The following is a 27,980-nucleotide window of genomic DNA, read 5'->3' as shown; positions in this document are numbered from 1 at the left end:
TCTCTTCTCTCGCGCCCAGAGTGGGCCGTCTCCTCCCATGTGCTTGTAACCTCTTGGTGTCGTGGCCCGGTCTCTGTCGTGTTCCTTATGTGGCCAGTGCTCGAGTGCGCTCACCTATTCGCCGCACTCCCTTTGTTCCCCCTCTTCCGCGATCACAAGGCCCAGAGGGGCCACTTTAAGTGCCGGGGATCAGCAATTGTCTTGCGTTGGCCTCAACCACTGGCCTGCGCCGATGTTTCGCTGTGGAAAACTGCAGCCACCACCGCCTGCTTGTTCGCGTTCGGCCCCAGGATCCGCGGCCACCTAATTGGTACGCTGCCACAATGAGTCCTCCTGGGTTCTGCCAGCATTCGATCCGATTTCGCCACGGGCCCAGCGTCAGTTACCAATGTGAAGCAACAGCGCATTTCGGTCAAGAGCCGCGGTCTGCTTCTAATCGCTGGTCTTGGAGTTCGATGCAGGGGCTTTACAGGACCTACATCTCGTGACCCCTGTTGTCCTCTTTGTCTCTGCCGCCATCTTGTTCCACTCGCCGATCCGGTGCCCGCGGCTCGCAGACGAGTATAACTCAGTGTCCTCACCCTCCACTCGCATCAAAGTTTCAGCGAGTGTAGCCATCATCTTCACACGCATGGGCATTATTTTTCAGTGCTGGCTGGTTCCCGTAAACGCACTTCTCCTCCAGGATCATTGTAGGATCAGCGGAGCTCCACGAGAGCACGTCCCTTTACATGGCCGTCCAAGCCACGCCCTGTGTAATCACGACTGTTATTACAGTATGCACCTGTCTCAGTATCAAAAATGTTCCCCCCTCTTCCTCTATTTCCCATTTGTGCACCCTGCTGATTTTGACTCTGAATAGTTTGATTCGGAGCCTCGCCTTGATTTTGTGCTCCATTCCCTTGATTATTCTGATGCTGCTGTATATGATTTCTGTTATGACCATTTGTGCCCTCTGTGAGGCCTTCTCTGACCATATCCGCCTCTATTTTGCAAGTGCGGACATTGTGCCCACCAGTGTCGTTCCTCCCTGCAATATGCACATTGATTTAATCCCAAAGGCCGTCCATGCATATTCGAATTTCCCCTGTTCTGTGCATTTCCCCTTCCCCTGTTGTGTCCTGCTACCTGCTGGAGTAACACCCCTACTATCGTCCACAAAGCTTCTATTCTTATTTGCAACGGGTACTCATTACATATCTCATTTATCTCCCCAACCGAAGTCCTAGGACTTGACATCCATCTCATTGTTTCCCGCACACACACCTGCAATCTTTGTCTATCACCTATCTGTCCCGGTGGCGGCAAGGATTTCTGCATATACAGTCCTGCCTCTCTCAATATTCTTTCTCCTATTTCCCGGTGTCACGAGCACTTCAGAATATTCTTCATCAAGTTCATTCTTTATTTCAAACAGTCTATCTACATGTTCTTTTATTTCCTCATCTCTCCCTCTACAACGGGCTAATGCATTCAAATCCAACAATCGTTGTGGTGGTAACTTTACAATTAACTTTTTCCATTGTCCCGACAAATATTCCCCCATGCATTCCAACAATACCTGTCTTTCATTGTTCCTTCTGAAGTCATACAGTGATGCTAGCGTGGATGCCTTATCATTCTCGTCTATATACATTTCCGCCTGTTCTTGCAACTCACGCTTTCTTTCCTTGATGCGAGTTACTCTCGTACATTCATTCTGCTCAATTCCACTCATGGGAGGGGCGGTCGGAACAGTGGCACTCTATTGATTGGGAGGTGCGGAGGGACACTCGGGGCTGGCTGGCTAGTGGGCAGTGCAGTGTCTGATGCAACCTGTGGCTGTGCTGGCGTCGGGAGGGGCGGAGCAACGGGAGGGGGTTGAGCGACAGCTACTGACGTAGTCTGTTTCGTTTCACTCCTCGGGCCCTGTTTTGTTTCAGTTAAAATTTTGTTTATTAATTCGTCTGATGTGTGTAGCTCTCTTTGTGGATATATTTTTTCTATGTTTAATTCATCGCGCATCTTGCCTTTCTCAAGCTATTACTCCACTCCTCCTCCTCCTCCTTCTCCTCAGTTCTCTCCACCTTTGACTTATGCCTACTCACATGTTTCTCTCTACTTCTAAATCTGAGCATTGCTTCTCTCCTCCAGTCCCTAAGGATGTCAAGTGCCCCAGGGTGTGCTCTTTTACTTATCAACACCTTTTCCAGGTTATCTATACGTTGCATCTCAAAACTCCCATCCCTCGGCCACTGAAGATTTTCCTATTGTCTGATTTGTTTATGCCAAGTCTCACACAACATTATCGCTCCCATACCATACTTTATGTACATATCATAAGCCGGCGTTCCTCCCGGTGGTGCTTCCTGGCCAGTTTGCAAAGATTGTTCACCACAGCGGAAAAATCCCGCTAAGGTGGACAATACCCCAGACATGTTTTAACCTTACCCTTGGCTAATCAAACTTACTATGGGTGTTTGATTTTGCAAAATCAACTCTCAACCAATATCAGGATTACTTACGAATCGGGGCACGACTCACCTGGTTAGTCAATTAGTCTTATCAAGACACAATTTGTCCGTATACTGACGCAACCAGTGACGTTGTGTCTGCGTATCTCGGCTCTGCCTCATTTCGGGACCCTCGCCTCCTTGTTCGCTGGCCAGGGACGTCGATCAGGGATCAGCAGTGTGCAGATCTGCAAAGGAGCCTCTCATTGCTTTTCGCAGGGGCGCCCCGAACACCTCTTGATCCCGGCTCGATCGCTCCCATCCTCGCCGTTCTTATCACCTTTCTTATGTTGCAACGTACACGATGGAAAAAGTGGGGGAGTGTCCCTGTTAGGGCGCCATCTTGAAGGGGCCCCTGAGGGACCCTCGAATGTGGAAACAAGGCACAGTCACCACACACGAATAGATACGCCAGACACAAGGTTCTGTTCCCAAAATCTAGGGTTGATTGCAATACAAAATAGTCCCAGTTGGCCAAATGGTCCCACGCCCCGCGACGTGTGCCTAACAGACCTCGGGGGACGCAAGAGAGTGCAAGACGTACATCAGTTACATATATACAAAAGGAGCACCTTACAGTCAGCAATGACACAGTATGACACGTTCGATGCCGCCCCCAATTCATTTCCCTTTGAATTAGAGGCGATGATTGACCATCGTGACAAATATGACAACTTAGACCACCATATTTAGTAACAATTTGCAATCTCCAGTTTTACAGACACCATTCTTTGTTTGCGAGAACACAGCGTTTCTGTTTTTCATGGGCAAGCTGCGCGTAGGAGACTGGCACATACCAGGCCTCACTATCTTTTAGTTTCGATTCTCGCTCTAGAGGTCAACCCGCTCTCTGGGGCCTCACTGGGCTCAGGAAGGGGGGCCGTGAAGAAGAACATAATTCAACTCTTTAAATGCTAGTTTCGTACATTGCTATTCTTTCAGGAGACTCGCTGGCATTCATGTACTGATTAAATGCCTTGCTCCCTGTCTTAAAGGATATGTGAGGGAGGGAATCGGGCATTTCTGTCTGGCTCTCCAGTGTAATGTTTCAACATGTTTCTTAGCCTTGGACCATTGAAGCGAAATAATATCTACAGCAAAGCAGTTTTACATGAGGCAAAGAGGCAACGTTAAAGAGAGCAGAGAGAAAACAAAATGGCGATTCTGGTCATCTTTAAAATGGCCGCACTCTAGTTGAGCGAATACCTACGTAATAACTAATGAGCATATATTCTTAACACTTTAAATGAGGCGGTTGGTCTTCGGCCAACCAATTATCATGCACTTCCTTCCACTCAAGGGGTGTCTAGTTTTTCTGGACTGAGCATTCCCCGCCACAGCATTCACTGAAAATGCAACCTCACTGCCCGCACTCTCAGCCTCAGACACCTCTTAATTAGCATTAATCTCATTAACCTGGCCAGGCGCAAAATGTCTGCGACACCGTGCCAGATGTCCTTTTCTTCCACATTCATGACCTATTATGTGCCACGCCAGACTTTCCTTGACAACTGCCAAATGTGTGGTGCTCCCACACCTGAAATACCTTCTACTAGACATGCCTCTAATTTCTCTAAACATTTCGGCACCCCTCACAGGTGTCTTAGCGTCTCTTGCCGACATTCATGGGTGTCCCTCACCTCTATTGTCTGGAAACGTACGTTCATCTACTCTCCTGTCTTTCTCATACTTCCTGGACCCATCAGTTGAATATAGTTTTGGTGGCGCCCTGTAAACCTTATGCACCAACCCCTCTTCCAGTCTGGACTTGTCTCGTGTTTGATCACTCCCTTTATCAGACAGAAGAGTGTAGATGCACTTCTCTGTATGCTCCACCATTTTCTCAATTTCTATTGCCTTCTCTAGAGAGGGGTTACGTTCTTTTCATAATTCTTTTCTAATGTTGTCATTGGCACACTTAATCATTAGTTGGTCCCTCCGATGTTCATCGTCACAGTGTGTGAACCTGCATTTTACTGCTAACCCCCTAAGCGCTGTTATAAACTCCTCAATACTTTCGCCATGCCTTTGTTCTCTGGTGGCAAATTTGTAACATTTCAAAATGATATTCTCCTCCACCATGAAATTTTTGTCCAGTTTGGCAAGAGTCTTTTCATAGGGACCAGCATCCCCAAGCTCGGTTGGTTCTGGCAATTTCCTCAGCAGATCTTGGCCAGCAGACCCCAAACAATGAATCAAAAGCGCCTCCTTTCTTTCATTCGAGTAGTTTGCCCCAAATGCCGCTAAGACATACTTAATAAAGCCCTCTTTCCAATCAGCCCATCTGATCTTGGGCTACCCTAGGCTAGACAGGAAAAACACTGGGGCAGGAATGTTTGCCATGCTGGAGACGTGTTCTACAGGATCTGTTTACTAAAAAAAAAAAATACTCAAAGCCCCTGCGTGCAACTCCCTCTGTTCCTGGATAATGTTTTATGTTCATCAGATGTAACGTGTTTAAACAGTATTTTGTGCCCAACTTATTTGTTTGCAGTACTTCGTAGTCACTATCAGAGCACGCTGGTGATCTGATTGGCTCACATCCACTAATGCTGGGCAACACTTCACACTAGCAGCCTCCTTGCAGACTGGTGAGTTGTGTGCCCGATGCTGCGTGAGTATGCCACAATCCACGAGTGCTCCAACCCCTCGTAGTTCCTAGAGGTGGACGTCCATCGACATGTGACTCCCCTTTGCGCTTCGTCCGTAAAAGGTTCCCTCTCACGTGACCTGCCCCCGTGACTCGCCGGTGCTCCCCTAATTGGGCAGCGGCCCGAAGGCGTTTCCCACGTGACGCTCCAATGGGACCCTCCACAGTCACACAGGCGGCACACCGCTCCGCTTTTCCTCCGGCGGGCCAAGCCAACAGACACCCTTGCCCTCGGCCCTCCGAACTCAACTCTCTCTTTCAGAGGATCGGAGTTGCTCCGTTGCCCCGTGGCCACTGTTGTCACCTTTGCTCCGAGGTCGACCCTGGCTCTCCTTCCTCTGCCACGGTCGGATGTGGGGCCACCGGGGGTTGTCTTCTGGCCCAAATCCTCGCCGCCAATCTGTTAGAGGTGGCCTCACCGACACAAGGATCATGCAGGGAGAAGGTGCTCAGAGAAGTTTATTAAGTCATACGGCAAGACAACCCCCAGCCTGCCTGGGAGCTCACAACCAACTGACAAACCCTGTAGCTTCTCTTCAACGCCCTCACATTCTAGCATCTAAAGCATATCAAGTATACATAGATACAGTAGCCATGCATGGAGGGTCCATGACAAACAATGCCTGTATCCAAGAATGCTCTCATGCAGTAAGACTAGACTTTGCAGAGTAGACACAGGAGTAAAAGTGGAGACCTAAGGCCTCTCTTACAGTCTGCTACAATCCGGTCCGGCAGCCCGTGTAGACAGAATATATCCCTGGCAAACACTTCTGCCATTTCTGACGCCGAAGGTAATCCAGAGGGAGGGGGGAAATGTGCTAGCTTAGTAAACAAATCCACCGTGACCATGATGCAGGAACAATCCTGTGTGAGCGAGGCAGCTCCATGATGAAGTCTGTGGATATGTGACTCCAGGGACGGGCAGGCAGGGAACTCTGCTCGGGAAACCCAATGTGTTTTTGATTGTGATGCTTGCTGCGAGTGCAGGTGGGACAGGTCTTAGTGTTCCGTATTCCGATGTATCAGTAGACATCTTCGGCCAGAAGTACGAGCGTCTCCTGAGATCCAGAGTGCTCTTAGCGCTGCGGTGTCCTGCGGTTCTATTATCGTGACACCAGGAAAGTAACTTCTGACGCAGTTCTCTGTTTGGGATGAACAAATGTTGGTCGAAGAAGTACAATCCTACCTTCTCGACTACCCTGTCCTGGATAGCCTTGGGGCAAGGAACTTGTTCTTGAAATGTAGCTTCTCTGACTTCCTGAAGAAATGAAGAAACCGTTATCACTACTCTGTTTCTCGGAAACAGACTATCCCACCTGAGGTTGGTGGTCTTTTCGTGGGTTTCACAGCGGGAGAGAGCATCAGCCAAGGTGTTGAGACTACCAGGATGGTAGGTAATAGTAAAATCGTACTGGGCGAAGAAATGATCCCACCTTGCCTGACAAGAATTAACGCGTATTAAGAAAGGATGAACTCCTCCTTGAAGCAGATGCCTCCATTCCTCGCAGGCCATCTTCATCGCAAGAAGCTCCTTTTCTATAACTGAATAATTTGCTTGGCTTCATGTGAGGGTCTTGGAGAGGTACGCAACTAGATGTTCTAAGCCGTCATGTTCCTGCAGAAGTGCAGCTCCCATCGCAGCTGAGGAACTATCAGCTTCCACGATAAAAGGCAGAGATTGGTCCGGCTGGCGTAGTATGGGGGCTGAGCAGAAGAGACCCTTGAGGTTGGACAAGCAGTTGTCTGCTGCTTCCGTCCAACAAAAAGGGGTGGCAGTCTTTTTTAGCAGATTAGTGATGGGCAGCACGGTCTTGGAGAATTCCGGGATGATTTTCCAGTAAAAATGTGCTAATCCCAGAAACCTCTGGACATCCTTAACCAATGCTGGTGTAAGCCACGCCAGTATGGCGGAAACCTGCTTGGGGTCCATCATAATCCCCTTACTGGAAAGGATGAAGCCCAAGTATGGAACAGTAAACTCCAAACACGCAGTTCTCTGTTTTAACCAGAAGCTGAGAGGAACGTAGTTGGGAAAGGACTTCTCTGAGATGAGACGGATGATCCTGTGGTGAAGACGAACGAAAGACAATGTCGTCCAGATAGACTATAGTAGTGTGGTAGAGCAAGACTGAGAATAACCGGTCCATAAACCGCTGGAAAATCGATGGGGCGTTTACCAGTCCAAACGGCATGACTCTGTATTCGTAATGGCTGTAAGGCGTCCTGAATACCGTCTTCCACTCGTCCCCTTTGCGTATGCGGAGGAGATCATAGGCACTCCTGAGATCCAGTTTGGTGAAAATGGAGGCTCCCTGTATGGCCTCCAGTATCTCTGAGATCAGGGGCATGGGGTAGCGTTCTCTTATGGCGACCTTATTGAGTCTTTGAAAGTCAATACAGGGCCTCAACTCGGCGGAATCTCTCTTGGGAATAAAAAAGAGCGAAGCCCCCACGGGAGAGCGGAATGGTTGTATCTGTCCATTGACAAGGTTGGCTTCCAAGTATTCACGTAATGCCTTCTTTTCCAGGAGAGAGAGAGAAAGACTATCCTTCCGAAGGGCAGCAGGGTACCCGGCACAAGGTTGATTGCGCAGTCCTCAGGTCTTTCAGGAGGTAGGTCCTGAGGGACCTTGTCTAAAAAGACTTCCTGGAATTCTTGCAGTTCGACTGGCAAACAATGTACCCCGACTGAGTCTGCAATCAAGACCGCCTTGATGGTCTCATATCCTGGTCCTTGGAGACAATGCTGTTTACAAAAGGTAGAGGTGAAGCTTAGTACATTCTGGCTCCAATCAATGAATGGATAATGCTTACGGAGCCATGAAATTCCTAATATAATAGGAAAGTGGACGGCTCTGATTATGTCAAACCGGAGCCTTTCGGTATGCTGAAGGATAGTAACTTGAAGGTCTTCGGTGGTGTGAGTTAACCTTGTTGGCCCAAACCGTGTCCACAAAGTTACCCTCGGCTCTGCAGTCAATGAGAGCCAGCGCATTGATCCTTCGGTCCTGGATCGTGAGTAGTATGGACATCACCTTGAGACCAGAATCATCAGGTGTCTCGGGGGAAGACACCGTAAGAGTTGCGTAGGGTCTGGATGTGGTACCTTGGTTGCTCGTCCCTCCTAGAACTGAGGTCGCCTGTTTCCCGGACGCCTAGGAGGCACTTCGGGACAATCCCTCAGAAGATGATTTTAGGAGCCGCAATAAATACACAGACCTTTGTCTTTCTGTCGCTTTCGTTCCTATGGCGTAAGTGGGGCTCGAGCCATTCCTTTTTGCATAGGTTCTTCTTTGGCCTGTCGGGTGGCTGGGAAGGCTGGGATGGAGTGACCTACTCCCCTGAAGGTAAGGTGAAGCCTCAGGTCTTTCGTTTCTCAATCCTGCGTTCAGACATGTGGTATTCGATCTGGAGAACCTCCGACAATAGATAGGAGAACGTTGGTGGACGGGGAGTGCGGGCTAACTCATCCTTAATGTCTTCCTTCAGACTGCATCTGAAAATCGCGTATTGGGCCTGTTCGGGCCACCCTGCATCTGATGCGAGCTGTTTGAAGATAGAGATGTACGTCAACAAGTCTGTATTGTCTTGACAGACGTCCAACAGTTCTCCACAAGCAATGAAGTTTGTCTCCGGCTGTTCAAAGGTCTGCTTAAGTAGATTTACGAAACCCCCGTAGTCATGCAATATAGGGTTGGCACTGGTGACCAGTGGGGTAGACCAAGCTAGGGCGTTCCCCACCATGTTAGAAATTAGATACCCCACATAGGCGTGATCAGAAGCGAACACTCCTGCTCTGAGTGTAAAGTGCACAACGCAGGCTTCCAAGAACTCCTTTAATCTCTTGGGAGACCCATCAAACTTTCCGACAACCAGAGCGATGGGAGGCAGATCCGTGGCTCGGGCTCACGTGGGGCCACTAGCTGGCGAAGTACTGCGTTTTCAGTTTTCAAGTTCTGGACTTCCTGGGAGAGACCTTGCACTGCTGATACCAGTTCCTGAAATTGTTCAGCTGTAGCCATAGCTATGTCCGGGCGCTGCAAACTGTCAACTTAAGACAATTCAGTGTCCGTTTCAAACTCTTCCTCACCTGAAGAGCTGGAGCTTGGTGCTGATATCTTCGTTTTTCTTGTGCTGCTTTCTTTTTGTGGAGGTATGGCCTACCACGAGAGGAAGCCACAGTGACCGCTATGGAATAAGCAGGCCAGTGATCTTGCTTCCGGGATAGCAGAAAATAAGTGGAAAAAGCCTATTATGGCACAGAAAACCCCTGGTCTTGTGAAGCGAAGGACAACAGGAAGCGATCCAGGTACAAAGATGCCTTGAAATCCGGGCAGCGGAGGTTCAAGTTGGTAAGTAGGATCCAGGTATGTCAGCGGTGTAGGCAAGCACAGATAACCCCCTGAAGAGCAGCTGGAAGGCGTATGTGCAGAAACCGCAAGGACAGATCGTAACTGTACCCCAAGGACAGCAGAGGATAGCAACGCTGAGAAGAGAGACCTGGGAGGAGCACGGGAGACGACTTCAGGAGCGAAGTGTCCGAAATGAAATGCCTGCAGGAAAAGAAGAAGAGGGAGAAAGAGAGTGCCTCGCGCGGGAAAGCCCAGAGTGAGAAAGCGAGAATGCAAGAGAGCAAAGAGGAGCACCGCGAGCAGGAACAGCCTGTCGCAGGGGAGCCGAGAGGAAATGTGGGCAAATAATGAGAGCAGACCGCAATGGAGAACCGACAAAGCAGGCAGGGACAGACCTGCCATGGTAAAAGGACAGACAGAGAGAGACTGAGCTGCAGGCTGTGAGCGGACCTGCTGCGGCAAAGAACCTCAGCCCCAGGGGAGAGGAAGGGGCGGAGGAAGCAAGCGGACGAACTGAATCGCCAAAAGGAGACTTGCGTGTAAACCCAAAGAGGAAACCAAACACTGGGTTGCAACGCGCCGGCCTGCTGGGAGAGGAAGTGCTATGTACCTCCCAGCGGTGGCCATGTTGCGAACAACTAGACCATTAAGAGGAGAATGGCAAACAGCGTGGTGTCAAGCTAATGGAGGCGAGTTCTCCAGGAACTCCACAAGCGCCAGCCGCCCGGGCGCATGACATCCTCATGGAATAGGCCTCAGTGGAGACTTATATCTGGAAGCACACCATATTTATTGTTTTCTTGTAAGGCGCTTATACAAGAAGTAAATACTGTTTTTGATGGGTGTAAAGGGCCAACAGACCAAACAGTCTCCCGATTACAAAAACAACAATGTAGATTTGGGATGATCTTGTGGTTTACATGGCCATACAACATTCCTTTCCCATTCTCACCAATCCTAGGAAAGTCTGCCTTTTCTCTGGGCTAGAGGAGGGGAGATTTTTTACATCAAAAAGTGGGGGCTGCCAAAAACTGGGAGCTAAATTTGTGAACAGGGAAATTAGGAGCTTTCAGGATTGTAATGCAACATTTGAGCTAGAGGAAACGGGCAGAATGCCGTGCCGGCAGGTTAGCCAAAGGGCAGTGCACTGCAAATTTAGAATAGGAGGCACTAGGAAGAGGACTTTCTTTGAAAAAATATTGAAACAAGTTATGGGGGCAAAAGGCGTAATATAAAATCTATATAAGCTACTCCTAGAAACTAACACATGCAGTGTAGAACATTATAAAGAAGAATGGCAAAGAGATCCAAGTCAAATATTAGTGAAGAAACATGGGAGGCAATATTGAGGGGGATACATAAGACTACAACATCATCACAGGCTATGCATGTTCAATACAGTCTTACACACCAGTGATATCTAACATCACATAAGCTACTTTACCAATTTCCTAATCAAACCAGCCAATGTTGGAGGAGGCGAAGGAATCCTATATTACTAATGGTGGGAATGCCTGGTGCTCTAGGGGTTTTGGCTTGAAGTCAGGTCAAGCATATTTGAAATAAATGAACTTTATATTAGCGATGATCCCGCAGAAACTCTATTCAGTGTGACCCGATTCAGGCGAATATTCAAACTCGCAGGGGACTCAGTTAAGCTATTAATGGCCGCAATGTGGCGCTTCCCTAGATTATGGAAGAAACCGGAGCCTTCTACGAAGTTGATGTGGTTGACAAAAGTGTGGGCACTCCTGACATTGGAAAACATAATAGGAAACATACACAAAACTAGCATAGACATTTACTCCACCACATGGTCACCATTTCTGAAAATAGCAGCCAAAGATTGTACAAACCTCATGTGCCCTACTAGATTAAGAGCTCTTGGATGATTTCATGTTTAAATGTTAGTTATTGCTATGTTCTAAAGTATGTTATGAAATGCAATGGGAATAAATGTGCTGACAATGTTCCTAGCGTAGACTATGTCTGTGATTTAAACAATGGATATGTATGAGTCTTTAACGATTTACAATGTAAATCAAAGTTGGTTGAAAATGAACACCTTGTAGCCATCAGCTTTTTGTTTGGCTAAAACCATTCCAACATTGTCCCAGTAAACATTTGTGAGTGCACATCTTTCAAGTGCCTGTTCAGCATAGGCATTTTCACACTAAACTGGTGGGGGGCGGGTGAAGTTGGGAGATCAGAGAGAAGAGGTTTCGCAGGAAAGAAGTGTGTCTCTTGTGGAAAAAGAATTTCCTTTTAGATGATGATAGGAGACCTTATTTTAGACAAGCAGAGGGGGATAAGTGGCTGGCTATTAGAGTAAGGTAGCCAGGACAAAAAATCTCAGCCACCTTTGCCGGCCTGATAAAGCCTGGGAACAGAAAGGTTGCTGGATCGGAGCACATGGATGGGTGTGTAGTACTGCAAACTGGAGGACAAAAACATGGACCCATATCTTCTCGGTGAAAGTAAATTGTCCAAGTGAGCAGAGGCGTGACTGAAACATAAAGCTCCAAGAGCAAGGCTTACAGCCAACTTCTGGATGATTTGAAGGTTTTGTAGAATTAAGTTAAGGTGGCCAATTGAGATTATTTCCATAGTAGTTCTGCAAGAGCACAATAGTACATACTGCCGAGTCCCTGAGATCAGATTGGAATTTGTTTTACTTTTTCTGCTTGCCCCAGGGCAACTGCAGGTTTTTTCAGAATCACTACTGCTGTAGGGTTCTACACCAGCAAAGGTTTCACAGAAAATTCTAACCAAACTCTCACTTGGACATGAGGCTCAGCAGTAAGGCTTAGACTAAGGAGATCAGGGTTTTGTTGGTAAGTACCATTAACAAACACAAGTTTGTCAACCACTCGGGAGGATAGCTCAGCGGCAATGTGCTCGCCTTGGAAGCAAGATGACATGGAGCCACACAGGTTCGATCCCCGATCCGCGCTTAGAAACCTCTGAGTATTAAGCGCGTTATAAATAACCTATCATATCATATATCATTAGGTTGTCCATGTAAGTTTAAAAATAAATGCATTTTTTAGCAACGCATATGAATTAAGTCAAAGCACTAAAAGGTAAGTAAAGCAATATATTCACATATACATTCACTGTTAGGTGTCCAAAATGGCAGACACATCACATTTTACAATTTACACAGTTTTAGCAGGAGCACTGTTGCAACACTGCGTGAAGGGCAGAGCTGTTACACAAGTTATCGTAGGCCTTATAATGGGCCTTATAATGGTATGGAGCCACAACAACACTTAGACTCTAATCTTGCTGAGTCCAACTCTATCCTATGAACCATTGTACCACAATGTACAAGGTACCTAGCTGGGTTTTGTCTACTTAAGGAGAGTTTGCAAATGCATTCAAAGTCCTCCAAAAGGAGGAAGTGGGGCTGAATGCGGTAGATAGTACTAAAGTCAGTGAACATTTTTGTATTATGTCATAGGTAGGTTTCTTATTGGGGGGAAAGGGCAAATACCAACCCTATTTGTCCAAGGAAACCCCACACCGGATACTCTGGTTTCGCCACACAAAACAAAGCAAGAATATTTGCAGGGAACAGTTTTGCACGGATTGAAAGTATTGGGCTGTGGGGTGCAGGTATGTCAAGGCCTTTGGAGCAACTGCTCTAACCATACATCCCGGTGCTGCAGATGCAGAGTTGTCTTTGTCTGACAGCTGTGTCTGGCAATTCCACTTCTGTGGTCACCTTCAGTGACTTTTTGGAAATGGATCACCACCCGGCAGGACTTTGCTGTAGATGATAAAGACCTCTGCACATGGTCAACATGTACAAAGACAAAGGGCAACATTATTCCTGGTTTATCAAGGCATCTCTTATTGGTAGAGTAGCAATGTCCACAAATCGCAATGAGGATGGACTGCGAGTTATACTGCACAAGGCTGCACGGGAACCAGGCAGTAAGACAAGTTCCCAGTTCCAAAGGTGGATGACCGCTACAGATCCAGTATCCCTCATCGCTCCAGGTGGACAATCTTGGTGATGCAGGACTTTGAATTGGTTAGGCCGACCAGTTCAAGGAAGAGAGGCACAGAGGAATGTCTCTCCTGTCAGAGCGAGAGCAGAGCTTTGCCTCACTGTAGATGGCTTTGTCCAATGATTGTCCCAGCAGCAGTCTTCTGGCATCCCTATGCAGTGTCTTGTGCTTCTGACTCTTGGCTCCAGTGGTTGACTGAAGAATCACTCTGGACCCTTATGTTAATACCCAAAATCGGGGGCTGGAACGCACACCAGAGCACCTATCAGGGCACTTGCAATATTCAAATCTAAATGCCTGTCCAGTCATAGCCAGCCAGCTCTGGAACAGCCATGTCCTCACACAGGGTTTAGAATCCTTATTGGGGACGTCCACATCCCCATACTCAGCCTAAACTGGTGCTATTCACACAAAGGGGCTACTTGCTGTGTTTTGGCCAGACCCTACCAAGAGGATGCCCCTATATGGATCTTACCCAGGAGGAAAACAGGCAGTGAAGCATTACTGCACGGCTCAAACAGCATGGCCAAGCATTTTGAGCATTGTAGTGCACAAATGGCTACCATGCAGTAAAAACTAAAAAGGTGCATATGAGTGCACCCAAAAAGGTATATATAAATGTACCACTGCCACCTGTCTGCCTGAACATCACTTGCTGTGGGAAAACTACCCATGGTGCAAAAGGAATGAGAAAACAAGCTTTGACTTAACTTCTCTTTCTGATGGAGGTAGTCCTACAATCGACTTAACTAGGAGACCGGATCCCCCTATACTGCTAGCTACAATGATAAACCATTGCCCCCAAATTAAGCGAATTAAGCCAAGTAGTGCTAGTCTGAAAAGTTTGTGGCCACAAATTAGGTCAGGGTCGCCAAATAGCAGATATTCTGGGTGTCCAATTGAAGTGAATAGAAAAGCTGCAAAAAGGAAGTTTTCCTAACAGCAAGAACACCTGCTGGCTATTGCACTGATCTGTGAGCTAAGGGAAAGCTAGGCATCAAGGTGGTAGCCAGGTTGTAAGTAGAAGCTCCTCCATTATTGAGGATGATGGGTGGGGACCCCAGTGGTCTGTCCTACCACCCACTATCATCACGTACATCTTGGCAGAGTTCAATTTAGGCAAGCAGTGCATCATCTGCAGATCAATGGCCAACATGCTCTCCTTGAACCGGAGAGTGCTATTAGCCAGATCCTCATTGGGCTAGAACAGAGGCTTAAAGAACTGGCTTAGGCAGGTTGCTAGGGTCAAAAAGCTGCAAAGGGGTAGTGTTATCATTGCGATGGCACTGCCCACATCCGCCATCACAAACTATGCCCTCTAACCCTCATGGAAACCAGCTTGCAAGATGTCCATGGATAATTCAAGGAAATGGAAAGAAAAAGGTCACTGCAAAGTCTAGCAATTTATCTGGGGCTTGTAGAAGAGAGCTAGGGTAGAAGGTAGACCGAACACAAGGGTGAAGTGAATATTTCTCCAGAAGCTGGATATGAGATGCATGCTTAATTGTCAGTCGAACCATGCAATGTGTTGAGAATGGTTCAGTATCTAAATGTAACCTAAAAAACACTGAAACCATGAAGGATGCACCCTGCAAAGGAGGGAGTATTTTGCCCTACCTTACCCTTGTCAGTTTTGGCTCTGCACATCCTGCCCCTGCTGCTAGGGCCTACCCCCACACTTCCTCTGCACCCACTCCCTCCCCTTATCTTGGGCACTCTGGTTCACTCTTCTGGCTTCCTTCTAGGGCGGGCCCCCCTACAGACCTACATACATGAGGCAGCCTTCTTACATGGTCTTCTGAATATGCCTTTAGGGGGTGCTGGCAAGAGCCTGCAATAGGTTGAAGAATAGATGCGGGGGACAAACCGAAGAAATCTGATAAAGTTTAAGGGAGGAGTTTTAGCTACAAGATGCTATAACAGAGTTATCACTTCCTGACCATTGAGAGTTGCATAAGGACTGGTGGAAAGAGGAAGACCACTGGATGGAGGGACGTAATGATCATCTGATTTGGTCCACTATAGTCTCCCAAATAGCAATGATCCTAGCATTAAATCATTTATGAGAGGTCATCACAACATGGAGACTATGAAGGAATGGAACAGGGGGATAGAACAGCAGCAGAAATGGTATTTAATCTTTCAAAAAGCTCCTACGGGTTAAATGCAAAGGCAACAGTGTGGATATAATTAGAATAATATCAATAATCAAGATAGGACAAGTATAATAAAGGGGTTTAAAAGACAGACAATCGGGTGGCATGTAGAGCCTGCTCCAGACTCCCTACACATTTGTAACCCGTCTACGGAGAGTTTTGTTCCTTGGCCTTAGCCCTAAAATCATGCTTTCTCTTGCTCTTCAGAGACTTCATTGGGCCTCATTACGACCCAGGCGGATTTCGCGGTGCTAAATGCACCGCGAAGCATGGCGGAAAGCCGCCGATAGCGCCATGGGGGTTGGCGGATTTACCGCCCCATTCCGACCTCGGCGGAGCGGTAAATCCCCAATCCCCATTCTGCCCTTCCCCATTCCCATTTTTGCCCCATAGGGTATAATGGGAGTGGGGAAGGAGTTAATTACGCCACCGTAAAATACGGTGGCGTAATTAACAACGAGGTCCCGTAGCGCCATGGTTTTCTCCGGCTGGTAAAACCAGGCGGAGAAAACCTCCATGGCGCTACGGGAACTCGTAGTATGGCGGAGAGGTACGCCATGCACTACGCTGGCGTAATACCCTCTCCGCCAGGGTCCTAATGAGGCCCATTGTCATTTATTGCCCACCGCTTTGGTAAGACATCTTTTTGTACATTTTAATTTCTGTTTTTTTCTACATCTTGACTCTCTTTGTGCTTCCATTTGTCTAGTGCTGGTAGTTAGTTGGTGGCTAGTGTTCGTCTTTTAAAGAATTCTGGGTGTTGCATTCATTTGTGGCCTCCACTATTTAGAGCGTATTTATTCTGCAACAAAATGTCAATTTGGTGCCTCCTCAGAAAACAATGGGTTTGTAATCGTCAGTGCCCTTTCTTTTAAAATATGTGACCTACAAACAAACAGGCAAATTGTGCTTTGCTGCTATTGCACTCCTAATAGGGTACATAAACGAATCCATCATTGCCTTTTGGATGGTGGTAGTAGGGGTTTTGGGGGCATGGTTCAATCTTTTTATGGAGCTGCTTCTGTATAGTGCAATCCTAACAGCGTGTGAACGAATATCATATTTGATGCAAGATATTTAAAAAGATAGCAGTTTGTTTTAGAATTTGCTACCAAAAAATATTGACTCTAACCTGAATTTTGATAAACATATACAATACCAATAAAAAGATTGAAAATCATTTTTTTTGTTTTTAAATGTACCTGTCATTTTTCTGTTTACATCTCTAGATTTTTTTAACCAAATTAGGTTTGCCTGTTTGCATGCAGCATATTCAGCATGTAGCAACCCTTCCGTCTGAAAATGTGCACTTAGTTTGTTGTTAGTGTGTCTCTTATTATTGCGTTGTGCAATTGTGGTCTACATAGGGTGTTCAATTATATATCAGTGCTGTGTGCATTACAGTGCATTGTATGCACATATGAATTGATGTCATACATGCACATAAATGAATATGGAGCTTATGGCGTTTAGGACACAAAAAGGTTCATGTCGTACCCTTACTATGGGACTAAACTGTAATTACTGGAGTGATGCATTGAAATTCATAGTCATAAAGATGGTCCAGACATCGACATCAGCTTAAATGCATCCATGATTAGCATGCATATTTTGTCAAAGTGCTTTAGTAGATAATTTAGGTCCTCCACCATTTATTTAGGAGTTAATTTTGGTCCTCCGCCAATATGGAAGGAGTCTGTAGCACTTGTGGTAAACTTATCTCCTGAGGAAGTACTATTGTGTGCAACACACATCATTTTTCAACTTCTCACAAAACAATTGATAATTGAATACTTCAACTTGGAGTACCATGGTAATGTGTTCCCTCAATAAGTAGCCTGCAGCCTGTTAAATTATTTCAGCAAAGAAGGCAACACATAGGGTTTCATAGCACCAGGGTGTATTTTCCCAATAACCAGAGGGATGAGCACAGACCTCCAGATGAGTAAGCTTGGAAGGCCATTGCTTTGTGTGTCTATGAGCAGTCTAGATGCTTGGACTTTTTATGTTCCTTAAACTTAGGTCAACTTGCAAATATAAGAGTTCTGATCCATGTGGATAAGAAAGTTAGAAACCAAATCTCCAGCTCTGTGTTGTGCCTGCTTGAATTGTAAATACTGTCAGGACTTCATATCAGACAACAGACAGTTATAAAGCAAACCTCCAGCTCTCTGATGTGCCTTTCTCGGATTGTAAATAGCGTGGGGACTTCACAACAGTATGCTAAAGAAGGGGTGAACTTCCAAGTAAAGATTCTAAGCACAATGTTAGATCAGATACAGCAACCCAGCACCCATCTCAACTGAGAAATAACTTATGACTCCCAGCAGTCCTGATGTTTAATAATTTCTTTGCTATTTTCTCAATTTCTCAGTCTTTAATGCAGTGCGCTGTGGAAAGTGTATCTCAGTTTAAACTCAAGTCAACTGAAGAATCTAAAATGGTTGCCTTCAGGACTTTAATCACCCAGTTACTGAACTGTCTATGCAGCTGCCCTAAGGTAAAGTCATTGTATTTAACTACAAACATAAATATCTGCAGGGTGATTCTAGTAGTAAATGGATCTTTAACCAATGTGCCTGCTCTTTCTTGTTTTTTGTAGAATACACCGAGTAGGATATCATCAGACTTGTTTCTGCGGCTTCTAACATCAAGACTGTTGAATGACCTCACTGATATCTGCAAACATCTAGTAAGTACATTATAGCCATACAATTCTCACATATACTGCAGATTTGTTTCTAAATTATTGAAATTGAAAGCCTTGAATGTATTGGTGTCCTTATAAACTGCATGTTATGCTTACTGACATGTACTGTACCCTTTCTTCCAGGTTCTTACGATATAGGCAATCGGGTATCGAGAGTGTGTTTGTAGTAATGCAGCTTAAAGACCTCCAGTACAAGAGTCACTACAGTGGGTTACATGTATTTTTCCATGCCTAATATACTTAGGAAATTGGACCTGCTTTATTGCTTTTTCAAAGCTCAGAGAAGAATGGCAAAATTGCTGGCCTCTGTTAACATACTCGTATTCTGTTTCAAAAGAGCACCAAATGAAATTGAGGCAATACATGCAATAAGAACACACCCAGCACCCTCTGTTTTATGAGGTACCTCCCTAGTATGTATGGTGCATTGTGCCCAAAAGTCACAGTTTCCTACTATGTTTTCTCCAGGGAAGATATTTCAGAAATGATGCTGTGGCTTTGGGCTTGGTGGTGCTTTGAAAGTTCTTTAAAGTAAGGTATGTACTTCGCGTCAGGTAAATACTCCACTCTATCCGATTCCCAAGGTAAGCCCTAGAAAAGGATCCTTAGTCCAGGTTTGATGACCAAAGGCCAAGCCAGAGGAAGTTTAGGGACAAGGGCTCTACACCCAGTGTTATCCTATGGGAGACAGGGATGGGGGGGGGCAGAAAAAGGTATTTTCACTTACCACCCGGACTCAGATTCTTCCAGATGACACTGCAGGACTTCCAGAATTCGCTGGGGTCACAATTTTCTGTCCTTGGTTAGGAAAAGGGAAGTTCTGGGGTCACTGGTGCAGAGGTCACTTTTTGCGTCAGAAGCTGGTCGGTTGATGTTCTCACCAAATGGTTCCAGGCAACATCTTGAAGACACCCCCCAAATGAAGAAAGATGTAGACTTTGGCAGTGCATACCCTTCAGGACACTCACAGGATTGCAGATAGAGTGTTCCAGTGTAGGTCAGGTTGCAAGAGGCGATCTTCCAGCGATGAACACAGAAGCAGCCCCAGCACAGCTTGCCTTGCTGTGAGATGGCTGAAAATCCAAGGGCAGATGAAAGTCTTGTTTGTCCCAAGGCTCTGCTTGAACCGACTGCTGCAGCAAGGTAGCCCAAAAGTGGGTTGCTCAGTCCACCAGTGATTCAGGGACACTTCCTCATCCAAGGCGTGGATCCTTGAGCAGGGGCCAAGACTGGTTGTTCCCACCAGTCCAAGCTTTGAAGCACCAATGAGGGTCTTCTGAGATGTTATGTTAAGCCCATTTGTAAAGCGCACAGTCACCCTAGGGAATCTTGTCGCTAGAGCGAGTTATCCCTTGCCAGAGAACCAAAACAGGAAAGCCTAGAATAGGAAAGTTTTAACAGCCTTCCTAAAGGTCAAGTAGTTGGAGATTTTTTTAATAGCCAGTGGAAGTTCATTCCACAGCTCTGCAGCTGCTATAGAAAAAGCCTGTTCGCCGATCCAAGCCCACTTGTAGGTGGGGACCGTCAACAGAGGCAGAACGCAGTCTCCGGCTGGGCAGATCGCACGTAGAGAGAATTACAGTAATATATCCGTGAGATCACCATGGCCGCCACCACAGGTGGACGATGGGGGGTGGGAATCATAGGGAGCGCTTTAAGTGTTTTAAGTTGGAAGTGGCCGGATTGGCATACAGCTGTAACTTGCTTGTCCATGGACAAGGAAGCAGACAGTACTACACCTAGGTTTTTCACCTTGTCCACCAGAACAGGAAGAGGGCCCAAAGAGAGAGGCCAGAAGGGAAGACACCCAAAATGTAGGGTCAGGGGGACGACGCACCACCAGTACCTCAGTCTTGTCTCCGTTCAATTTGAGCCAATTGTGGTTCACCCACTCCCCCACGGCCGCCAGGCACCCCCACAGGCATGACAACATCTCAGCCTGATCAAGGTCTAATCGAATCAGGATCTGAGTGTCGTCGGCATACGAGTAGCACCTGACACCGAAGGAGTGGATGAGACACACAAGGGCCCAAATATAGATGTTAAAGAGAATCTGAGACAGGGAGGAGCCTTGCGGCAATCCACAGCCGAGATGACAGGGGACAGAAAGAGAGGGAGGCATGGCGAGAGTCTGGGTCCGGTCCGCCAGGAATGACGTGAACCAGGCTAGGACCTACCCAGATATTCCCATCTGGGCAAGATGGGACAGCAGGATGGGGTGGTCGACATTGTCGAATGCCGCTGAGAGATCTAACAAAATCAGGGCACCCACTCCACCTGCGTTCAATAGCCTGGCCGTGTCATCCTGGAAGGCAACCAAGACACTCTTCGTGCCTCTACTACGTCGAAATCCAGATTGAGCAGAATCGAGCAGATACGAAGATTCAAGAAACGTAGAGCGCAGAGGTGACACCAGTGATTCTAGAAGTTTAGAGAAAAAAGGAAGGAGAGAGATAGGTCTGAAATTGGACAGAATGGCAGGATCCAGGGAAGGTTTATTCCGGAGGGGAAAATCACCCTGGCATCCTTCAATTCTTGAGGCAGTAGTCCTAGCTGACGGGAGTTATTAATAGCTGCCGTGATATCCTTATGGAGGTCCGGTAAGATCTGTTTCATAATTGCCAACGGGACGGCATCTGAGGGAGAACATGATTTGATTTTTGAAATGGCAGTCAGTACGGATTCTTCAGAAAACCCAGGGAAGACAGACCAACAAGGTGGGCTAGTTAAGGCCACTGGCTGAGTGGGGTGCATTTCCATAGGATGGGAAGTGGTGACCGACGTAGAGCTGTTCTGGCAGAAAGTATTAATCTTCACGGTAAAACACTGAGATAAGGCGTCGCACAGTTCCTGGGTGGGGATAACTTTAGGAGTCAGGGTTTCTGACGAAGAAAGTGACTTGTCTGCAGAAAAAAGAACTCTAGAGAGAGTAGACCGAGGAGCCGGGCTACGATGGGCCAATCACTGGAGACCATGCTGATCAGCTGCAGGAGTAGTCTTGGGTCACTAGGGGCTGTTCTTCTTTGTAGAAGTCTTGATTGATTCCAATGATGATCTGTCGAATAGCTGCAGGAACTCTGCTTTTGTTCAAGAGTCATGCTGGGATCTAGCCCAAGCCCACCAATAGTAAGGCATCAGCAACATTCGGCCAGCCCAGGGTTGTCCAGTACTGGACAACCACTGGTCATCATATCTGTCCTGCAACAGACTTTGATGCCAGATCATGTGTACTTGAACCAGACAGTACCAGCCTCCCTCCTTTGGCTCACACACACACAGCCCACTTGCCTTCCGAAAGTAGCAGCTTTCACTGGGAAAGGGGTTACCATATCCTGGGAAGGTAGGAAGAGGGCCTAAGAACAAGTGAACATCGTGTGGCACAGCCATTTTAGGGTGCTAGCCATCTTTAGTAGTAATTTGCAGTAAATGCAAAAGTGCATGAAAATAATCGCTCAAAAACAATAAAAATCAAAGAGCTGCCACCACCTTGTCCAGTCTTTTCCCAACAAGTGGGACGAGAAAGAGGCGAGGAACAAGGATGATCAATCCCAATGATAACTACTGTTAGCAGTCTAGTCTTTCCCCAAATCCTATCGGCCACAGCCAGTATAAAGCAAAGAAAGACTCCGGAAGTGTGAGAGGCCCTCCCTGGAGGAGCAGGCTGCAGGAATCATTTGATGTAGAAGAAGGGACCTTGGACTGTTGTCCCAGAGAAGTAAAGGGAGAACCCTTGCACCCCAACAGCTGGTGGAGGACTGGGGACCACTGGAGGTACTGCTTGGGCGCCCAAAAAAGGGGGTGGACACCTGGGCACAAGCAGTGTGCCAGATGAAAGCTGGAGGCTTCCTCACTGGGGTAGTGCAGCTGAAAGCAGGAGTTCTCCAGCTCACGGCAGAGCAAAGTACCCGGGGCAGCGCAGAAGTGCAGACAGCTACAAGGTGCGAGAGGACAGCCCAGTGAGCAACATGCTTTGGAGATGCTCGCGAACACAGAGTCGAGCGCGAAGGAGCAAGTCGAACATGTGCGCAATGTACTCACATCTTCCCTCCTGCCAAGCTCGGAAGGTCCTATTACCATATGTTGGGGTGCAGTTAACATTATGATAAATCGGGGTGGCAGGCCTCGGGAAAGTTGTCAAGTCTAACCTCCTCGCTACTGCGTCCCAGACTCTAAATGTAGTGGCAGTGGAAGGGAGCTTGTACAAGCAAATGGGACAATCTTAACAGGATACCTACAGCATGCTCCTCTACCTGTTTTCAAGGTTTTGTTGAATTTGCATCAACCCATTCCCACAAAACCTGCAACAGTGCTGCATGATATTTTCAGAGTTGCGGTAGAGCCAAACCTCCACCGTCCCTTGGCCTAAATAACGTTGCGGCTGCAATCCTAGCAGGGCGCTTTCCAAACAAATGTACCTATTTCCCTCTGGAGATTCTCTAGCACCTTCCTGGGAACAGTTATAGGGAGAGTTTGAAATAGGTACTGGAGTTTAGGCAGAATAGTTATTTTTATCACTGCGACTCAATGATAACTCCTGTGCACTCCATTTCAGTAGATTGTCATTAATGGCGCCTACAGCCTCCGGGTAATTTGCATCATATAAATCCCTTGCCTGAGCTGTAAGCCTTATACCCAAGTTACGGACGGCCTTAGTCACCTACCTAAATGGAGAGATGACAGTCAGACCTTGCACTCTGTCTCGCCCCAGGGAAATATATTTAGCGCTTCGCATTTATCGACATTTATTTTGAACCCAGGAATCATGCTGTACTCCTTGAATAGGTTGTGTCGGCGGGAGCGAGACCTCCAGCACTGACACAGCCAAAAGAATATCATAGCTGATCCCCTGTATTTCATTCCTGCCCCTGATTTGCTCAGCTAGTGGTCCCACTGAGAGTGCGAAGAGGAGAGAAGAAAGCGTACAACCCTGCTGCATTCCCCTGCTTAACCAAAAGCCTTGGGAGAGTTGCCCATTAACCACCACCTTCCCCGTTGGGGCTCTGTACAATGCGATCACCCCCTTTATAAAGTTCTCACCAAGACCGAACTTGTGCAACACTGCCCACAAGTAGCCCAATTCTACCTGGTCGAATGCCTTTTTGGCATCTAAGGCTACCAGCATGGCTGGGATCTTTTTCTTATGCATGATGTCAATAAGGTTGATCACCCGTCGGGTGTTATCAGCAGCTTGCCTCCTGCCACAAATCCTGATTGATCGATCGTCACCAAGCATGGGAGGACCTGATCCAACCGAGTCACAATGGTCTTGGCATATTATGGTTCCTGTCGATGTTCAGTTGCGCAATAGGGCGGTATGAAGAGCAGAGACCCGAATCACTGACACCCTGGCCTCCTCCATTGAGCCAGGGACTTTTCCCTCCTTCCAGATTGTGTTGAATAACATCTGAAGCAGGCCATGAAGTGCGTTCGAATGGGTCTTGTAGAATTCTGAGGAGATTCCATCCAGCCCCGGGGCCTTGTGTGTTTTGAGGGAGCCAATCGCTTTTAGGACCTCTTCCTTTGTTTATATCCCCTTCCATCCCCATCCTCTGCTCGAGATTCAACTATGGTCAGCTACATTTTCCTAAAAAGGCATCTATCAATTCCGGCTTTTGGGAGTCAGATGTATACAGCTCACTTTGAAAGTGTTCGAATGCCTTTCGCTTCTCCTGTTGAGAGAAGATGGTGCTCCCATCAGGTGCTCATAGGTCCCCCAGGGCCCTTTTATTGGCTCGAGACTTCAGCTTCCAGGCTAGCAGTTTGCTTGCCTTGATTCTCTGTTCGTAGTGTTATTTGATCTCCCATAGAGAAAATTCAGCTTTGTTCCCCTCTATCTTATTGACCTGACTCCTAATTACTTGATGTTTTCTATAGACCTTTGTGAGATCCAGATTACCTATACTGTCCTTCTAGTCTTTTAGCTGCACTAACAGGTTCTCCGGCACCCGTGTTCTGCAGAAACCCGACCCCTTAGAGATTATCATTCCTTTGATGTAAGCCTTGAATGCCTCCCATCGGGTCTCTTCCCTGTTCTCCCCCTGAGCGTTTTCTTTGAAAAAGTTTGCAATATCTTTGCCAATCATTTGTTTGCACACTGGGTCGTTAAGGAGGGAAGGGATGACCCTGCTGTACGAGGACATATGTTCCCTTGGTTGCAGGTCCCATGAGATAAAAACTGGGGCATGGTCTGAGTAAGTGATTGTGCCGATCTCTGCCACCCTCACCCTGGCCAAAGATCTCGTTCCCCTTGATGTAATCCAGACTTGAATACACTTTGTGCGCATGCGAATAAAAGGAGAAGTCGGGCACTGTAGGATTCAAGTGCCTCCAGGCACCCACTAGCCCAGCCTCCTCTAATCCCCTAATGATAACTTTAGACCGTTGAGTTGTAGCCATGTATGTGCCCCTGGAGACATCCCAATTGGGGTCAAAAGTCCAATTGAGATCACCTGCTAGCAGTATCTCCCCTGATGCGAATTCGACCAGCTCTTGTTACACTGCACAGCAGTATTAGTTTTGGACACTATTCAGCGTATAGACTGCAACAATTGTGAGACGTGCACCATTAAACCACCCTTCTACAAAGAGATATCTTCCTCCTTTATCAGACTTTGTCTTTACCAGGCTGAACTGCACCCGTTTCTTCAATAGAATGCCTGGCCCTTTACTCTTGTTCTTTGTGCACGCAATGAATTGATGTGGGAAGTCTTGCGCGCAGAGCTTATGCAGGTCTTTTCTTAGCAGGTGCGTTTCTTTTATGCATGCTAAATCCACTTGCAAGTGTGAGAGCTCCAATAATAGCCTACCTCTCTTTTGTGGGTTGTTGAGGCCCCTTACATTATACTTCAGGACCTTGAAGGTCACTGCATAACGTGACAGGGCATGTGACTGAGATGTGCTCCCCACACGTGCCTTTCCCCACCTCTTTTCATGGGTTCATGTGTTGTGAATGTGGACCTTTCCTCCCACCCGACCCTTCCCTGACCCGATCAACCGTCCCAACCCCCCACCACAAAATCAGAGATGATAGATTGAGGCACTCTTCCTCACCACCCCCCTCCAAACACCTTTTCATTAGGTAAGACTGAAGCCCCCAATTCAAACCCCCCGGGAATAATAACAGCCCCCTTGAACATAGACCTACCAGTGTGTTGTTTTCGTCAGGCTTCTGGCGATTGTGAGTTTTGCGGACCCATTCTTTTTGCAGCTTTCTTGTGCTCTGCCAGAAAGCTTGTCTCTGCTGTAACGCGAGTGCTGTTCTATCTTGGAAGATTAATAGGGATTGACCCTAAAATGCAATGTATCCTAGCTTTGACGCATGCAGAATCTCCTCCTTAGTGTTTTACGAGTGACATTTTATAATTGTCTCTTGGTTGGGCACTCTGGGTTCTTCTAAGAGGGCCAACTCTATGGACACAGTCCAAGGTTATCCCTTCTGTGGCTCTCTCCGGCATAATTGCTTTAAAGACCTGTTGCACCCAGCCACAGAGGTCGGCATCCTCTACCCTCTCGGCAGCCCTCATATACAGAGATTCTGCTGCTGATGTCCATTTACCAAGCCTTTTATAGTTGTTACTAGAAGAGATATGTCTTGCTTGGCACTGGCAAGTCCTCACTGGAGGTGGAAAACATCCTCCTGTAGTGACTGCAGTGCTGTTTCCCTATCTCCTACTGTGTCTTGGACTACATCAACAATTGATTTCCTAAGTTCCTCAGCGTTGTTTTTCATCTCTGCCCGTATGGACTGGGTTAGCTCCTCTTTCAGCTCAGTCTTGAGGCTCTGAAGACAATCAATAAGGTCTGCTTTGGAGGGCCGACTGGCTGGCCCCAGTGCCATTTTCTCCATTGTTTCTTCCATTTTCGCTGATTCTGCACTTGCTATGGTGGAATGTCTCGATGCCGCTGACTGCCTAGGAGTGGACCAGAAGGAGCTCAATGTTGGGTCTTGCATACCTCGATGCACAGATCAGCGCTGCAACATCTGTTTTCCCAGGGCATTCAATGTCTAGGGGCCGTCCAATATGGCCGCCTGACTAAGCTGCTCTGAGACCCCCGGGAGAATTTCGACTGGAGGGGAGCTTCTCTTGCCCTCAGCAGCACCCGAGAATGTGTTGCCAGTGATCTGAATGTGGTCGGAAACAGTGGGGTGAGTTTCGGCGTAGAACTTAGTGGGATAAACGCTGAGACTGCGACCCCCTGATCCCTCAGGAGGCTGTATAGTGAAGCCGGCAAACACACGGCAGTGAAGAGGGCGGGCTCCCTGCCCCTGAGGAGTCTACCCCGGCCAACTTCAGAAGAGCAGCTGGCTGTGATCGCTCTCCCCTAAGTCTAGGGACTTGCAGGCAAGTCAGAACCCGGCGCAGAAGCGCATATATGCTCTGCACGCCCAAGACCAGCTAACTGCATCCTTGAGATGCGGCTGCTTCCTTGAGATGCGTGTCCCGGACTGGTCAGCCGCTTTCGCACTCCTGTGTGCTTTGCGGTGCAGCTGGTGACCGCAGTTTACATTAGACGACTTCCCTGAGGCAGAGGCAGGGGCATACTCATCGGGAAGCAGGACCAGACTGAGGAGTGGGTGGGCGGTGCTGCAGCAATGAACACCACAGTCTAGATTTCAAGTGGACATAGTGTGAGGGGCACTGGAGACGATCTGTAGCTCCTCCGAAGTGCCTAACCACTGAAGCATACACAAAGGACACCACCACAAAAGCAGGAGTAGCCTGCTCAAACCCTACCGGCACAGGAAAGACATGCGCACAGCAAGCAGCGGCAGAGGTGCATGGAATGCAAGATGAGCCCGAGAAGCCACCACAACCCCCACCTCGGTGGCATATGGCAATTATGGCAAATGGGAAATAACAGAAGTGGAGCATTGGGACGGCGCTGACTAGAAGCTTGCGTGGCGGGGGGTTGGGAGGTCCCATCCCAAAGAATCAAGCTCCGTCTTAACAAAAAGTCCAAGGGTGTTTATTAAAAAAAGAAAACATTGTAAAAATGGCTTGTGATCTCAACTTCATTGGCTTTCTGGGTCCTTTGGGGTGGGCGCTAGGGCTGGCCCTTTCCTCTCGTCTTCCCAGGGCCTGGGTCCCGCCTCCCAAACCCAGACGGGTTGTTAGTAACTCAACATTTGGTAACTGCTATCTGTCTTTCACTTCTCTACTCCTCAGGTGTTTACCCTAAAATGTTGGATATCTGACTCCCTAGGAAACTTCAAGCTTTCCCTCTCCTATTCCTGCTTAGTAGTCTCAGGAAATGGGGAAAGGTGCCTTCTCTCGCCCAGTGTCACTCTCACTTCTTTCAGACCCTCTCTCTCCTTATCCTTCACTATTCTGGTCCTTTATGCCGTTCTCCTCCTACTACGCCACTGTCCCTCCAAACTCTCACTCCACCTTCCTACCTCCACCCTTCGATCTTACTTCCTTTCTCACTCCTATTACCACCTGTTTCTGCAACTGTTCTATACCTTTTTCCCTCCTCCCTCTGTCTCTCTACTCCACAGCCTCCTGTTGTGCCTCCCGTCCCGCTCTACCTCTCCTACTCTGCTACTACCACCACCACTTCTCTACTACTGCAGTCCTCCTCAAGGGATATGGTGCCTTGCTCA

General features: G+C 47.5%; 1 protein-coding gene across 2 annotated transcripts in view; it reads left to right on the top strand.

Moving 5' to 3' along the window:
* The window catches only part of ATM (ATM serine/threonine kinase), a 3,046,976-nt gene that overhangs the window by 1,023,067 nt on the left and 1,995,929 nt on the right, over window positions 1-27,980 (top strand). For both annotated transcript variants that reach the window (XM_069640412.1, XM_069640413.1), the window contains 2 exons: window positions 18,041-18,166; window positions 18,269-18,358. In XM_069640412.1, the coding sequence (XP_069496513.1) occupies window positions 18,041-18,166; window positions 18,269-18,358 (216 nt within the window). The remainder of the gene's footprint in view (window positions 1-18,040; window positions 18,167-18,268; window positions 18,359-27,980) is intronic.

The sequence above is a fragment of the Ambystoma mexicanum genome, chromosome 7q, assembly GCF_040938575.1.
Source record: "Ambystoma mexicanum isolate Mex_15411 chromosome 7q, UKY_AmexF1_1, whole genome shotgun sequence".
NCBI lineage: Eukaryota > Metazoa > Chordata > Amphibia > Caudata > Ambystomatidae > Ambystoma > Ambystoma mexicanum.
This window is presented reverse-complemented; position numbering and strand designations above follow the sequence as displayed.